The sequence below is a fragment of the Simochromis diagramma genome, unplaced genomic scaffold, assembly GCF_900408965.1.
Source record: "Simochromis diagramma unplaced genomic scaffold, fSimDia1.1 OVJJ01000125.1, whole genome shotgun sequence".
NCBI lineage: Eukaryota > Metazoa > Chordata > Actinopteri > Cichliformes > Cichlidae > Simochromis > Simochromis diagramma.
This window is the reverse complement of record NW_024387162.1, coordinates 88,210-106,015: the sequence shown is the minus strand read 5'-3', so window position 1 is coordinate 106,015 and position 17,806 is coordinate 88,210. Positions and strand designations below refer to the sequence as shown.

Below are 17,806 nucleotides of genomic sequence, written 5' to 3'. Positions count from 1 at the left end.
GTTTGGTTGTGACGCCAGCAGTGGTTTAAACTTTGAAATGACACCTGCAGTTCATCTTTTTTTCCACCGATGTTCTGCTCGGTGACGTTGCCTTCTGACAGCAAAGGTTCTGTCATTAGGCTCAGCTTTAGGCTGCCTAGTTCTTAATGGAGCCACAGAGTCCAGGATGATTTGACAGGAAGAATAAAAGCTGGAACTTAACTCTTCTAAATATGAGGAGAAACAGTCAGAAGAGACATGGAGCAAACTGAAAGTGGCAAAAAGCAGAGCAGCAGTGGAAGGGTTAATGCCTGTCTGGGCCAACAACAACCACTAAGCCATGTAAAGACCCCACTGATTTAGAAGCATTAACCCCCAATCAGTGTTCCCTCTAAGCTGCGCACTGCTAGCACGTCTCTGCACACAGAAAATCTGCATTGCGCACAAAAAAAATCCACCTGAATTGAAATTAAAGTAAATACGTTAACAATTCTGTTTTGCAGTGTTAGTCAGTGACTGGCTGCTCAAGTATGGGATTACAACGATGCCACCTTATCCCATAGTCCAGCCAATCACGCGATTCACATTCGTATATACGCAGCTAATCAACGTGGCTGACAGGCTATGACAGCGTCCTTATGTGCCGACACCGGTGTTTTAGCAAAGCGGCTGATGTGGAGTGAAGCCACGTTAATGACAACGTGAACAACCATTGGAGATGTGAGCAGGACAGACGGAACAACTGACGGGAAAAGCTAATCTTGTGTAGTTAGTGTGTAGTTAGTGTGTAGTTAGTGTGTAGTGTAGTCAGTAGTTTTGTTGTGTGTCAGAACAATGAGGCGCCTGCTGAGTGTTACAGGTGTTACAGCAGTGATACATCTGCTGCTGTCAGGCCTGCAGGTATCAGGCTGTTGTTCTCCTTCATCTCATAGTGGACAGAAATTATTTTGGAGCGGCACAAATAATTTGTGTGGCATCAGATTTGATGCAGAACAGCTGATTGTTCTGTAAATAGTTTTATTTTAAAAAACGCCTTGGCTGCATTTTTAGGTAAACAGCTGCAAAAAACGTTGTTCTTGCATAACTCAGTTACTTTTTTGAAGAAGTAACTATATAATTAATTACCCAACATTGGTCATTATTTACTGTATTTTGCAGACAGAGTTACAGACTCTCTCCCAGACCACAGACTCATAATACAGTCAGAGCTTTATATTAAAAGAAAAGAGAGAGAGAGAGTTTTCTTTTCAAAATTGGAGTTCAAGTTATTTTTCCTTCCAACAGTGTTAACATGCTACACAGGTCAATGACTAGATTTATTTGCATTTTCATTGTAAGTGGGCTAAAGCAGTTAATTAAAAGTCGTCTAACATAAATGTAAATGCTGTAATTTGATTATTTTAATAAACCATGTAACTTGGATGGATTGGATGCTGGCGTGACCACAGTGCACACGTCTGCTGTCGCTCACAGTGGTCCAAGGGACGCTCAGGGAGTTTGTGTGCTCGCTCAGACACGTGAAAGATTAGAGGGAACACTCCTCCCAATCATCTCTTCTTGTTAAAGACATCTCCCTTCCTCCCTGCTTCCTAAGGGAAGTTCAAAAGGATCACATCTGCACGTCACTGCTGAGTACAGGTCCAGTCTATGGCTGATCTCTCATGGAGGTTTTCCAAGGAATACCTGCTTCAGCAAATATTGTAGGAAAGACCTAAGTGGTCCGACATAAAGCACAACTTTATGACTCTTTTCATTGACAAGACGGGAATGGGAAGAGTTGCTGACCAAGAAAGGCCCCGTACTAAAGTGTGTTTCCTACTGGAGGCAGAAATCATGACTTAATGTAAAAGGATAACTGCATGTCTGTTCCTGGAGTTACAACTGGCACGCATGTCGTGTGGGATATCTTTCAGCTAATAAAGAGGAAACACTTTCACTAGTTAAGGTAACATAAATAGGGTGTAGTGTGTACTTTTGATTGGCCGCTTCACTTTGTGTGCATGTCAGTTGTTTTGAATTGTTTAGGTTGCCTTGGAGTAGCTTGCTTGTCTTTAGACTTGACTGCTGTTTAGCCTGATTACTGAAGCATAAAGATGCACAAATGGAGCTGCACCTTGAAGCTGGATTCTTTGTCTGCAAGTGAATCAACCACAAAATCCTCCTGCCTGCACTGGTGCAAAGTCACTACACAAAATGATTTGAAAGTCATTAATACAACTTTTAAAGAGTTTAGAAATTGGTTGTAGGTGCACAGGAAGTAGATCTGCGATACAGCTGCTAACCAAATGGTATTTAATGACACCCTACATATGAATATCATAATGTGTTACTCTGAGATTCATTCTCTTGTTCTGAAAATGTGTGTTTACAATCTACAGCTATGCTGCTGCTGCTGCCTTTGATAGCAATGTGTTTTCAACTAAGTCTCTGGGGAGCAAAGTACGGGGGTCAGCCATCTCTGTCCAAGCAAAACACTGGGAATGCTGGAACTATCAAAGTGAGGGTTTTAAGAAAAGATATATGCTGTCATGAGATTATAACGGATGGCATGGTGGTTCGCACTGTTACCTCACAGTGTCGAGGTTATGGGTTCAATTCCCCTATCAGGCCGGGTTCTCCCTGTGTTTGTGTACTACTTCCTCCCAAAGACATGAAGTTAGGGAGGCTAGGGTAACTATCTGCAGTGTCGGGGAGTAATGGAATACATGTACCGCTGTTATGTATTCAAAATACGACTAACTGTATTCTGTTACAGTTTAAAAAGGTGGTATTCAGAGTACAGTTACTTTGTTGAAATAAAGGGATTACACGGTGGTCTTTTCCTATTTCATATGTTCGGCTGTCCCCTCTCTGTTTTTGGTAATGCCACGCCGGTGGAAACCCAAACAGAACACGCATTAAGAGGCTCAAATGCCTGTGTCTCAATCTCGCGGCCATTGTCTCACCTCTGCTTGCAGCTGCATAATGATGTGAAGAAATATTAATAAAAATTATTGTTCAAAAAATTATTTAATATGAAGGCAACAGGCAGAGAGTTACAGGCATCGCCCTAAAGAATGCAGCCTGATGGGCAGTGTGGCCCAGTTGTAAGTAAGCTGTTAAGACTCGACTGTACGCTGTGTTCCTGTTTTCCTCTGAAACAATAAGTTCCGTTGCAGCAGCCTTTCAACGCCTCTCTCTGTCTCTGCTAGCAAAGTTGACCCAGACAACAAAGTAAAGCTAGTTTTCAGCTACGAGCCCGACACGAACCCGACGTATTAGCCAGAGGTCCCTTTACTACGGTTCAGAGCCGCGGACCTGTTTTATATACGCGTGGAATAGTTTCTATACGAGATCACTGCAAAAAGTGCAGCCTTACCTAATGTCCACCTACTGTTACTCATTTATATTAAGATTTAAACATCTAGTTGGTGTTGGTATGGAGAGTAACCTTCAGTAATAGTAATAAATCACACAGCAATAGTTCATGTAGTTGTAAAAAGCATGATAATATATTAAGTAATCCAAAGTATTCAGAATACGTTACTCTCATTGAGTAACGTTACGGAATATGTTACAAAATACATTTGGGGCATGTAATCTGTAATCTGTAGTGGGATACATTTTAAAAGTAACCTTCCCAACACTGAGTATATATTAGCCCTGTGACACACTGGCAACCGGTCCAGAGTGTCACCTTTTTCTTTTTTTTCCTGTCCCATTTGGTTCTTTAGCCGTCAGAACTGTTGTCTGAAGACCAACAAGGAGACCCAGTGGATTTACTTTGCCAAATGGATCATCACGGCCTTGCCGTATTGGTCTATTTGATCGACGTTTGTTGTTATTATTTATTTTATTTTATTTTCAGTTGTTACAGACGGGACAGACATGACTGAGGGATAGGAAAGGGAGAAAGAGGGAGGAAAAGAAAAACAGAAGGGAAGAGGGACAGCGAGAACGGGCACTTAAGAGAAAACAAGCAAAAAAACAGAGCAAATTACTAAACACAACACCATCACGTTAATCTAGCTAAGTGTAAACAGCAGTAAATACTAAATATTGAATGTTTTTGTGCAGCAAGCAGGACCGACAGCGCACAATGTGCTTGGAAGTAGCAGCCAATAAAGGTGTAGTTTACGTCTATGAACAGTGCACACCTGTGTGGATCAGCGCGCTTGTATTCAAAAGGTTTCCCCATGTAACGATCTGCTAGAGGGTGTGGGGGGCCATAGCCCCGTCCCCCAGGGTATGAAGCAGGCATGGAGGAGATCCAGGCTCCAGACATCCAGAGGCCCCAGAGTACGAGAGCCCAAGGAGGACCACCGGAGGGGCATCCGTGCCACCCTCCTGGGAAGAGCTGAGGAGATCCCCACACGAGGGGTCACCCAGCAGCCACGGAGCAGAAGCTAGAGGGGGCTGCAGTGGCGTGCCCGCCAGCTCTGCCGGCAGCCAGCTGTGCCAGAGTGAACCGAGCCGCAGGCCCAGAGGCCGGAGGCCCGAGGGCCCCCTTTGCCCCGGAAGAGGCCTGACCGAGCAACAGGCGCCAGGCCCCGCCAAGTAGTCACCGGGAGTGAGCCGGTACATACCTGAGCGCCCAGCCCCGGACACCAAGAACCACCAATGCACCGACCCCTGAGGGCATCAGTCACCGGCAGGGAGTGTGGTGAGGGGAGATAGGCCTTGGAGGGCCTGGGAGTTCCCAGAGAGGTGGAGTCTAAGACCTGACCTGACATATAGACACAGACAAACAGGCACACACAGACAGGGTCCAGGGTGTACCCACCCTCTCACCTGACTGGGATAGGCTCCAGACCCCCCGCAATCCTTTAAAAGGATAAGCGGCAGGGAAAGGATCGATACAACATAAAATGATAATTCCTGCTACATGTTTTGAGAACAGATCGTTGCCCTGATAAACTCAAATCAAACCTTGTTTACTTTTATCATTTTTTTGGATTTCTTTCTCATTTTTTTAATCTTAGATTTTTTAGTCTGACAAAAAGCAAAAAATGTTTTTCTGTTTGGATGAAACCATCTATTTCTGAGTCAATTCAGCAATATTCCAAACCCCGGCCAAGAAATGCAACTCTGTGTGCTCCACTTTAATCTGCTGTTCACCAAACTATAATTAAGCTTCGGAGACTCATGTCTGCTCACAGTGGACATGGAAAGAAAAGGGCTGCCATTTACATCCCTCCTCTCCCCCTCAGGCTCCGTGGAGTCAAATTGGTTCCAGATGCGTTCTCTCATGGCCAGCCTTCACAACTGAATCACATCAAGCGAGCAGACGAGAGAAATTTTGCAAAAAACTCAGCAGAGCAAAAATAATGTGTGGAATTTCTACACAAAGTGCGAAGAAAACAGTATCAACTAAAGGCCGGTCATCACTTTAACACATGGCGAGAGCCTTATTCCTGTCGCCAGCCTGCCCGACAATATGCACCCCGAATGAGGATCTAAGTCTTTTGTTTCTTTCATGTTGAGGACAGATGTGCAAGCGGTGAAAAAACAGATATTTAGCCAGAGCAAATCCACATCCTGCACCCATGTGCACTGAACATCAAAGCGCTCGCCAGTTCACACACTGCTAGTTGAGTTAGTTAGATAAGACACTCACTAAGTTCCACAGAGTTGATGAAAAGCATTAATGACTGGCTCTTCATTCATGTTTACATGGGCTCTTTCTTTTATTCAAACAGCATCTGTGGTGCCCTTCTCACCACAGACAGAGACCTAACTCAGGACTACATTTTCATTTTGTTTATTTAAAGTACACATGTGTTGGGGAACATTTATAGGAGCCGAGCTGAACAGTGATTTTGCTGATAAATAAAACACAGACAGACTTCTTCCTAGCAGCTCTGTATATACACGTTAAACTGCTCGTCACATTCGCTTTTAACTCGCCCACCCGACCCGCTATGTCCGCCCCGTTTCCTTCCTGTAATTTGTCGCACAAGGAACAAATCTGCTATTTTGAAAGCATACATCCATAAATGACAGAAGGATACATTTTGGGACGAGTTTATATTAACTTTGATCTTTGTCCTTAAAAGCTCGAAGGCTTCTGTGTATTTAAAACAAGACGTCAACTCAACACGTCGCGTTTCGCAGGAGGGTAAAGCTAACGTCCTCAATGCTTTCACTAATATTAAAGTTATTCAGATGATCGGAAACATTTACCACTAAATCCTGTCGCGTAGGAAAATCTCCAATCACTGTGGAGCTCCAACTTTCCAAATGTGTGTGTGTGTGTGTGTGTGTGTGTGTGTGTGTGTGTGTGTGTGTGTGTGTGTGTGTGTGTGTGTGTGTGTGTGAGTGTTTAAACCGTTATTTCCACACTTACACATTCCTCGGTGGGCGGTAGCTTGCAGTGTGAACCAGTACAACCTTTGTTATTTATCAACAGTGAACCGTAATCACACGTTTGGACGTTTACACAAACACTTTAAAGTTTCAGAATAAAACCTAATGGCGACTTTGTGTGCTATCTAAATTTACCAACATTAAAGTATCCGGCTGTAAGAATATGAAGAAAGTGGACTCTCAGTACATCTCTACGGTGAATGCGATGCCAGTTGTCACTGAATAAACACAGTCAGTGTTTTTTCAGCACAACATTAAAGCAGACGAACATCTGAGTTAGTCGAGTTTAAGAATATAAGGCACACACTCACCCTGAGCTCGCACTGGCCGGCTGTAAAAGTTTACGGCGAGAAGGAAACTGGTTATCTGGAAACACACACGCATCTTATTGAAATCCTAAAGTGCATCGTGGAAAAGAAGACATAGAAAATGCAACATGTTGCTCATTGGGTCGCCGCTCGCTCTCTCGCTGCCCTCTCTATCCCTCCCTGTGTCCACAACCCCAGGTTTGGCGACCGCAGAGAGCATGCGCAGATTGAAGCCGGAGTCCGGTTAAGTAGATATTCCACGTCTGTTCAGTGTATGCTGCAGTTTAACCCTCATGTTTACGGTCACTGTTATTATGTTTCTCAGCGAAAAACATAAAGGTCTATACTAGTCCCTCCCAGGCACAGTCTGTTAGCAGTCAGTACTCCTAATCAGCTTTGGACTTTAGAACTACTGAGGTCATCAAACACGAGTCAGAGAAAAAGGCAGAAATCTGACATAAAAGACTTTAATCTCAGAATGAACTCACTGAAGAAAAATGTCAGATTTCAGTGAGTTTTTGGCGTGGCCGAGCTGAGTGGTCCCCGGCAGTTGAGCAGTTTTTGTATTAATCAGAATCAGAATCAGAATACTTTATTGATCCCTGGGGGAAATTATTTTTTGTTACAGTGCTCCATTATAAACCAACATAAACCAACATTACAGACGCTGGCTGCCTACCCATATGAGTAATATATTTATAAGTTACTCTTAGTACAGTGAGAGACTTTAATGAATGTTTACAATAACACACACACACATACACATGCATATATATATGTGTGTGTGTGTATATATATATATATATATATATATATATATATATATATATATATATGTATATATATATATATATATATATATATATATAAACACCCAGCACGCCCCTGCGGGCGGTTTATCCTTCAAGCTCGGGTCCTCTACCAGAAGCCTGGGAGCTTGAGGGTCCTGCGCAGTATCTTAGCTGTTCCCAGGACTGCGCTCTTCTGGACAGAGATCTCCGATGTTGTTCCCAGGATCTGCTGGAGCCACTCGCCTAGCTTGGGAGTCACCGCACCTAGTGCTCCGATTACCACGGGGACCACCGTTACCTTCACCCTCCACATCCTCTCGAGCTCTTCTCTGAGCCCTTGGTATTTCTCCAGCTTCTCGTGTTCCTTCTTCCTGATATTGCTGTCATTCGGAACCGCTACATCGATCACTACGGCCGTCTTCTTCTGTTTGTCTACCACCACTATGTCCGGTTGGTTAGCCACCACCATTTTGTCCGTCTGTATCTGGAAGTCCCACAGGATCTTAGCTCGGTCATTCTCCACCACCCTTGGGGGCATCTCCCATTTTGACCTCGGGACTTCCAGGTTATACTCGGCACAGATGTTCCTGTACACTATGCCGGCCACTTGGTTATGGCGTTCCATGTATGCCTTGCCTGCTAGCATCTTGCACCCTGCTGTTATGTGCTGGATTGTCTCTGGGGCATCTTTACACAGCCTGCACCTTGGGTCTTGCCTGGTGTGATAGACCCCAGCCTCTATGGATCTTGTACTCAGAGCTTGTTCTTGTGCTGCCATGATTAGTGCCTCTGTGCTGTCTTTCAGTCCAGCTTTGGACAAAGCTGGACTGGATATACATATATATATATATATATATATATATATATATATATATATATATATATATATATATATATATATATATATATATCACACCATATTAGCTAACAGATTTACTGAAAGGCTATGCCTTAGCTCGCTTCTTCCATTATTGTATTTCTCTCCGCATAAAATAGCTTTTCTGCTAACTACAGTCAGTACTTTCCTACTGGCATTAGTGGTGACCTAAGAAGCTTAACCTTAACATTGCTTAGCAGTGTAGACATTAAAGAAAATGACTGTCTTTTCTTTCTTCTTTTGTGCAGATTGATGGGGATGCAACTTTGGCAAATTACATCTCCTAAAGAGACCAAATTGCCTTCCTCAGTTTCTGCAAAAGCAAACAACCACTTACAAAAAGAAAACTAGGACTTTAGGACTTCTGCAGAAACTTTGTGAGAAAATGAAAAACAGAAATGAAAGTTCAAAGGAGAGCACCTCACATGCACATGCAAGAATAAGACAGACAAAGAAGCAAAAAGCAACATGAAATGTTGAGATAGGATGGATACACAGTGATGGAAAAATAGCCAAACAGGTGAGAGCAAAGCAGGGAGGTGGACCTAGAAATATTCAAATGGCCACTTAATGGATTAAAAGATATTCTTCAGGAAGGAATTTTTTTTTCCTGATGGCATATCTCCTAAGGAAATAGTTTGACGTTTGCGACTTTAAACAGAACCACCTTACTGATCACACCTGACAGTCTATTGACAATATGTATGAGGCAGCGAGGCTGACAATGTTATGTTTCTACACTGCAACAAAGCCAAAAGGTCCTGAAGAAGATGCCGGTAAAATGTTACTTTTCACACTGCATTTCTATTGTGGTTTTGAGTATGTTGATGAAGCTCCTTATCCATTTGAATAGGCCTGAAATCCATAACCAGTGTTGGGAAGGTTACTTTTAAAATGTATTTCCACTACAGATTGCAGTTTACATGGCCCAAAATGTAGTTTGTAACATTTTACATTAAGTTACTCAATGTGAGTAACGTATTCTGAATACTTTGGATTACTTGATATATTGTCATGCTTTTTACAACTACATGAATGTACTATTGCTGTGTCATTTATTACTATTACTGAAGGTTACTCGCCATACCAATAATTCAATTCAATTCAATTTTATTTATACAGCATCAAATCACAACAACAGTCACCTCAAGCTGCTTTATAGTGTAATGTAGACCCTACAATAATACATACGGAGAAAAACCCAACAATGATATGACCCCCTATGAGCAAGCACTTTGGTGATAGTGGGAAGGAAAAACTCCCTTTTAACAGGAAGAAACCTCTGGCCATCTGCCACCAACTAGATTTTTAAATCTTAATATAAAATGAGTATCAATAGGGTGGATATTAGGTAAGGCTGCACTTGTTGCAGCGTTCTCATATAGAAAACTATTTCTGTATCAGTAATATTTTTTCTTTTTGTCTGCTTTCAGAACTGCACATGATTATTTACAGCTAGCAGGTTGTTAATGCTGTCCATCAAGTCTAACAGTCTGCAGTCTATGAACTAACCTCAGCTAACAATGTTAGCTCGGTGGCGAGTAGCCTTTAGTAATACTAATAAATCACACAGCAATAGTACATTGAGATACTGAAGTTGCACATAACCCAGGTAGCTACCACAGCTAAAACAAGGTCCAAACAAGAATGAAATAATATGGTAATTTCTAAGTTATTACCACCCAATTAGTTGATTCTGTGTAATAAGCAGGAAAAAGAGTTGCAAAATGCAAAACTGCCTTCTTCCATTTAATAACATTAATAACCAGGTAAAAACTTTTAAAACAAACTTATAGATTTGTAGTGACTACCAGGAAACATCTGTCGCAGGTTAGGGGGATCACACTCTTCATCCTTCCTGGGAAAGTCTATGCCGGGGTGCTGGAAAGGGGAGTCCGTCCGTTAGTCAAATCTCGGGATACAGGAGGAATGCGGTTTTTGTCCTGGTTGTGGAACACTGGACCAGCTCTTTATCCTCTCAAGGATACTTAAGGATGCATGGGATTTGCCCAACCAGTACATGTTTTTTGTGGAGATGGAGAAGGCATTCGACCGTGTCCCTCGGGGTGTCCTGTGCGAGGTGCTGTGGAAGTATGGGGTGTCTGGCCCAAGAGCTTGGTCCCTATAGCCAGCAAAAAGTCAGACTTGTTCCTGGTGGGTGAAGGACCCTGCCAGGGCTGCCCTTTATCACCGAATCTTGCAATAATTTTATGGACAGAATTTCTAGGCATAGCCAAGTGGTGGAAGGCTTTCACTTGGGTGGTCTCAGAATCTCATCTCTGCTTTTCGTGGATGATGTGGTCCCTACCTTCACCTATGGTCACGAGCTGTGGGTAGAGACCGAAAGAACGAGATCGCGGATACAAGTGGTGGAAATGAGCTTCCTCCGAAGGATGGCTGGCCTCTCCGTTAGAGATAGGGATAGGAGTTCAGCCATCCAGGAGGGGCTCAGAGTAGAGCCGCTGCACACACACACACACACACACTCACACACACATGCACCATAGGAAAATGGCAACAATGAAGAAGCTGCTATGAAAGCTGCAAACACTAAGTACCAGCAGAAGGTCTGGCAAGTCCCGAGGAATCAGATGATGTAAGAACAAAATCCAGGCTACCAAAACCTACGCCTTGCCCATGATCAGGTACCCTGCTGGGATAAATAAGCTGGCCAAAGGAGGAGATAGAAGCCACTGCCAACAAGACAAGGAAGCTCCTGACCATACATGACGGATTTCCCCCCTAAGTCCAGCATCCTGAGGCTGTAAGCTAAGCAGAAGGAAGGAGGCCGGGGACAGAGTGTCAGCACCAAAATCCAGGATGAGACAACAAACATCCATGAATACATCAGGAAGATGGCCACAACCGACTGCATGCTCAGTGAATACCTCAGGCAGCAGAAACCCAAGAATGAGGAGGAAGAGGAGGAACCATCATGGAAGGACAGGCCCCTGCACGGTAAGTACCACCGGCAGATAGAGGAGGTGGCTGATATCCAGAAATCCTACCAGTAGCTCATGTGATTAGCTGGACTGAAAGACAGTACAGAGGCACTAATCATGGCAGCACAAGAACAAGCTCTGAGCACAAGCTCCATAGAGGCTGGGGTCTATCACTCCAGGTAAGACCCCAGGTGCAGGCTGTGTAAAGATGCCCCTGAGACAATCCAGCACATAACTGCAGGGTGTAAGATGCTAGCAGGCAGGGCATACATGGAACGCCATAACCAAGTGGCCGGCATAGTGTACAGGAACATCTGTGCCGAGTATAACCTGGAAGTCCCGAGGTCAAAATGGGAGACGCTGCCAAGGGTGGTGGAGAATGACCGAGCTAAGATCCTGTGGGACTTCCAGATACAGATGGACAAAATGGTGGTGGCCAACTAACTGGACATAGTGGTGGTAGACAAACAGAAGAAGACGGCCGTAGTGGTCCCGAATGACAGTGACATCAGGAAGGAGGAACACGAGAAATACCAAGGGCTCAGAGAAGAGCTCGAGAAGATGTTGAGGGTGAAGGTAACAGTGGTCCCAGTGGTAATCAGAGCACTCGGTGCAATGACTCCCAAGCTTGACGAGTGGCTCCAGCAGATCCCAGGAACAACAGCGCAGTCCTAGGAACAGCTAAGATACTGCGCAGGACCCTCAAGCTCCCAGGCCTCTGGTAGAGGACCCGAGCTTGGAGGACAGACCAGATTTGTGTAAGTGATCCTAAATATAACTTAAGGAACAGTAGCTAGAATATTCATTGATTCCAAATGTATTTTTATAACCCTCTCGTTTATGCAACCATGGATCTACGAGGCAAGCCAAAAATGAAGGGGAAAGTGCTTAAAGTTAGTTGTTGGCACCAATGACTGTATAAAAGATGGACGACGCGACACCGCCTCCTCCCATTGTGCAAAAATGAAGCCAAAATATCCCGCTTGTGGAGGCTGCCATCTTGCAAATTTGGAGCCAGAGTCTGCGCAGTAGTGACTTGAGGTGGAGCGACTGTGTAACACTCCCGCCCACATACCCGCTGGACGTGACCGCAAACACGCCCCCTACACTTTTTAAGTAGCCCGGCGGCTCGAGTTTTTTGCTGGTTTACCGCGACTGACGACTCGTTTAATTAAGGTAAATTCAACTATGTCACTGTTATAAAAAAAAGACAGTTTATCATCTTATAGTTCTAAAATCACTCTGTTGTTAATTCGTTTGCTACATTAGCCGCTAGCATGCGCACTGTGTTGGAGGCTTGTTGCTAGCTAGTTAGCGATGCTACACACCTGTTACTCTAATAGTCTGTGTTATTGAAGGATTCAGCACATCTTATGGTTTTTTTTTTATCCATTTTTAGACAGCAATGAGATCAGCTACACACTCCACAGAAGCCCAGAGTTACTGTTAATATCAAAAATATAACGCTGTCCTTTGAGATTTTGACATTTAAGACTGTGAGTGTAATGGATCTAAAACTGTTTAAATCTCTACAGCCTGGTAACATGGAAACTTTAAAAACAGCAGCAGAATGTTTCAGTAGTGTAGTCTAATGTGTTCTTTTCATTTAATAATAATACATATTATGTATAACAGCTACATTCAACCTGGAGAGAAACTAGTGAGGGAGACCATCAGGACCAAGCTGGATTTCTCCGTCCAGAGGTTTGGAGAAACTTCTTCCATTTCTTTCATCACAGCTGTCCTGTGCCAGAAGTTCTGTTGACCCACTGAAAGAGGCATCATTTAAGAAACACCAGGAACACTGAAGCTCATCGCATTGATCAAGCAGGACTCATGATCTTCACCAGCAGCTCCCTCACAGGGAAATCTTCAGCACTCCTCTGTAGGCCCGCCCCAGGAGATGGATAAACCCAGCATTTCATGAACACTGTGATGAGACCTTTGGTTTGAGTAATGTTATAAATACTCGGATACTCCCCAGAGGCTCCGGACTTTTACATAAACATAATATATTCAGTCCTGTAGAAAGTTATATATTTAAAAATATATGATCCTCTCTGGTTACTCTGGTATGAATAACTCTCCATCACTTTATGGTAAATAACACACTATGTGCAAAAAACTGTGAAAGAATTCCAGATGACAAGTTTGTAGTTCAACATACAAGTGACGACCTTTGACCTTCATCAGGTTTTATTTAATTGTGTTAGAGAAACTCAAACGTGCTCTTCATGCAGCTGAGTACATCAAGTGTTTAAAATGGAAGCTGTGCAGGTCTGAGATACAAACTGAGGTCCTGTTAATGCTGATATATAGTGACACAGTTACATGAGTGATTAATCCTTTTGTTTTTTTGTCTTTAACTTTATCAATAAAACAGCTGCAGCTTTCACCACAGCACATGTGGTACTTTAACCTTTGTACTGTTTTCATCAGTTCATTTTGCAGTTAACATGTGAACATGTTGGACGATCTGTCTGCTGTCACTGGGTGGTGCTGAGGTCTGAATCTGAGGGCAGCTCCTGCAATCACAAAGAGAACAGAACCATCAAACTCAAATATAAATTTTATCCCTCAAAATTGAAATAAAGCTGATTCTTCTGTCCTCACACACTCAGGATCTGAAGTTCTTCTTCTCTTACATTTTTTTCAGTATTACAGTACCCTACAGTACTTAGTAGTAAAGTGTACTTAGTAGTAAACAACCTACAGTTGTTTGCACATATTTAATATTCAGCTCTGCACAGGAGCTGAAGCAGGGTGCAGCCTGTTGCTTTTACAGTATAATACTTGTAATAAAAGTACAGTAACAGTAATTAGTGACTGAGTAGCCCGGAGCGTTTCTCTTGATTTTTTTAGTCAGGGTAAATTCATTCACCTGCACAGATTAGCTAAACGAACCCTGACAGCCGAGTCCTCATCTTAGCTAGCTAGGTCTCAGGAGCTAGCTAAGGACGTTAGTTACGGATTAGCTTACAAACACGTTTAACTTACCGAAAAAGTGCAGCAGGGCCTCGGGTCCTTCAGTCGGGTAGTCCAGTTTACTGAAGAACACCTCAAGCTGTCAGGTTAAAACACTGTCGTGTTTTCGTAGCGTAAACGCTGGCCCTCCTCTCAGAGCCTACGCTCTATCTGCTATTCCTGAACAGAGATACGCAAGTTTCTCCGTAACTGCAGCTGCCAGTCAAAGCTGTTATGATGACGTTTCACCCCAATTTAACATCACCGCGGTAGGAATTAGAATCAGACTTATGGGAGAGGAGACGCCTTGGACATCAATCAGCGTGATGAGAACTATTAAAAACAAAAGAAAGAATCTTTGGAAAAAAATTATCTGAGGAGAATAAATTTATTTTAGTCTGACCCCAGTCCCATCCGCTAACATGGAGGAGGCGGGGTTTATGACCTATCCGGTTGTTCAGTCTGACGTCACTAGCCGTGTCTGGACCTAAACTCCGCTGCAGGTCCATATATCAAATGATCACTGAGAGTTGAAAAACTGTCTAAAGTCTTTCATCTTTAATAAAATGATCAGCGTTCTGCTCTACCAGGTGTAACAATTTAGTTTAACATCCAGGCATCCATGAAAACGGAATTTATGACATTTAACGGAGTTAGAAGTTAGCAGGAAGTTAGCTCGCTAGCTTCTATCTAAATACAATATAGCATGTCCTGACTGCGGGGTTTTGGAAACAAATTCAAACGTACAGCTCTGCTATCAGTTCCAACATAAATGAAGACAGAAAGCTAAACAGCAGTGACGTTTGTAGGGTTACTGAAGTTTGGCTAGCTGGTATATAATGATGTGCTACCTGACCGCTAGCGATACAGCTATGTTAGCATAATATAAACAAGCTAACTTTTTTTCCACTCGATAAAAGTTAACGTGAGTGTTCTCGGTGGACAGGAACAAATGTAATCGCATGGCAGGATGCTGTAAAAGGACCAAACTTTAGCCAGGAGAACAACTGAGATAATCCATCCACAATACGAGGTTAGTCATTCATATACTGCTGCATGGGCTGGGCTGTAGCTACATCCTAAGGTTTTAAAAACTGAGCTTAAATAAATGATTAGCGGTAATAAAAGCCGAGGGAGGTCAACAGTGATCACTGACTGTTTTAGGAGCTTTTTGAGATCAAATAGAAGAAAATACATAACATTAAACATGTTAACAACACAAAAGCCATATTAAACACAGACTACTTTAGGCCCGGAAGTAGGGTTCGTCACGTCATCACTGAACAATCGGATACTGCAGGGGGCGATAGAGACGTTTTGGCTTCATTTTTGGGGAGCTGTCGCGTCGTACATGTTTTATACAGTCATTGGTTGGCACCCCACTTCTTCTTTGTCTTTATCCAGGGATAAAATAGAAAGTTCGGACTCACAGTAGGCACCAGTCTGCCACCTATTGGCAGCCAGATCTTTGCAGGCTGTTTCTGTTTATGCTTATTACACAGAAACTACCACAGGTGTTTCCAGGTAATAATTTAAGTTTGCTTTAATAGGTTATTAATATGTTATTAAATAGAGACAGTTTTGCATTTTGCAACTATTTCCTGCTTATTACACAGAAACTACGTAACTAACCCTGACCATCTTCCTCATTATCCTGCTATTAGCACTTAATACAGGTCCCAGCTTTGGGACGCTTATTATGCAATTACATAAATTTCAATGTAATCTTACTCAACTGTAACCATGGTTGTTACCATGATATTACTTTGATATTAAGTGGTTATTACTTTGGTACTCTGAAACTGAACTGGATATTCACATGGGTAAATGATTATAAGAGCTTTGTTTCAATATAGTCACAATATTCAGCTTCGTCAAGCAATGTCAGCATTTATGCTTTAATGGCAGTGTGCAGGTAGAAAAACAATTGAACTGGGGGAAATAGAAAATGTATTTTTCTACTATGGTCAACATAAACTGATACTAGTTGGCAGACTAATCTGACCTCCTATCAGCACTCTGAATTTATATTATAGCGGTAATGAATGGCCATATTCTGACAGAATGACATGAAAAAAAATGGTTTGCTTGCACCCAAAAGATGTCTTTCATTAAATGCAATGCAGAAATACCTGCATATAGGGTATCTATATAAAATCACATGGTCAAGATAATTTTATTTGGACTTTTAGACACTGAAATTTCTTAAATACTTTGCAGTATTTCTCCTCTTAACCTAATATACAGATCAGCAGCAACAAGTGGATCTCCTGGGGCATCTCATTCATTTTCTACCATAAGCAGACAACAAAGACTGTTTCATTGCAGGGATATTGACCTTTTGGCGTACACTCTTCCATACACACAGTGATCTCATCCACAAAAATAGGGTTCAGTCCATCCTCTGGAAATGAATACATCGCTGCATCTGTCCATTGGTCATGATCTCTTGTTGGACAAAGGCTAGTATGATTGAATCTTCCTTCTAAACAGCCCAAGTTTTTTACAAATTCTCTTTAGAGTTCGAACACTTCTAATAGTCTGATTAATATGTGCTAAAGTTGGAAATATTACTTTGTTACCGAAAGAAAGTTTGAAGAACAGTCTGAATTTCATTTTTTCTCTCACTTTGAGAGGTGAACTTTTTGCAGAAGCGAGCTTCTTCCATTATTGTAACCGTTTTTGCATCATGGACTGGTTTATGTTTGACAATATTTTCATGGACCTGCCTTTAAGGTGTTGTGGATAAATACAACAAAATAAAACCAGTACCCGTACCAAAAAAAAGATTTATTCATAACACACAAAAAGAACCAGGGAAACCGAGTTAAAGGAAAAAACGATTACAAAAATTATGCTAAACTGTGATAAAAACCCTGAAAACCATAAATTTCACACCCGAGCCTCAACTCTCGCGGCCTGGTACCAAAAGACTCACGGACCCCCACCGGTTTATTTATGTCGTTATGCCCGACCTGGGACATTCTGCATTTCTATTGGTTGTGTGAACAAATGTCACATCACTCTGAGGTCAAAGTTTAAGGCAGCAGTGCTCCCCAACCACTACAGAGTGGAACACAAATGTGAGGGGCTTCCGGTAAACTTCGATGTGCACAGCGCAGTCCAGGAAAGGCAAACAGTCGTCCTTTGTGTCTTCCTGGTGAACTTGATGTTTTTATCCACAGCGTTAATGTGAGCAGTGAAGGATTCCACTTCTTGTGTCTTGATTTTGACCCAGGTGTCGTCTACATATCTGTACCAGTGGCTGGGTACTCTTCCTTTGAAAGAGCCAAGAGCCTTTCTTTCCACTTCCTCCATGTAAAGGTTGGCTACAATAGGTGACACGGGGGAGCCCATGGCACAGCCATGTTTTTGTCTGTAGAAGCCTTCGTTGTATTTGAAGTATGTTGTGGTAAGGCAGAGGTCTAACAGTGTGCAGATCTGATTGGGTGTGAAGTTGGTCCTGTCCTCCAAGGAGCTGTCTTCTTGTAGTCGTTTTCTGACAGTCTCCACTGCCTCCGTGGTGGGTATGCAAGTGAAGAGAGAGACTACATCAAAGGACACCATGGTTTCATCTGGATCCAGGGTAAGTTTCTGGAC

At 42.7% G+C, this 17,806-nt stretch overlaps 1 protein-coding gene across 1 annotated transcript in view; it reads right to left on the bottom strand.

Moving 5' to 3' along the window:
- Window positions 1-6,916, bottom strand: part of reck (reversion-inducing-cysteine-rich protein with kazal motifs) — a 91,697-nt gene extending 84,781 nt beyond the window's left edge. The window contains exon 1 of the mRNA XM_040048815.1: window positions 6,636-6,916. Within this exon, the coding sequence (XP_039904749.1) occupies window positions 6,636-6,708 (73 nt within the window). The 5' untranslated portion in view covers window positions 6,709-6,916. The remainder of the gene's footprint in view (window positions 1-6,635) is intronic.
- Between the last annotated feature and the right edge of the window lie 10,890 nt (window positions 6,917-17,806).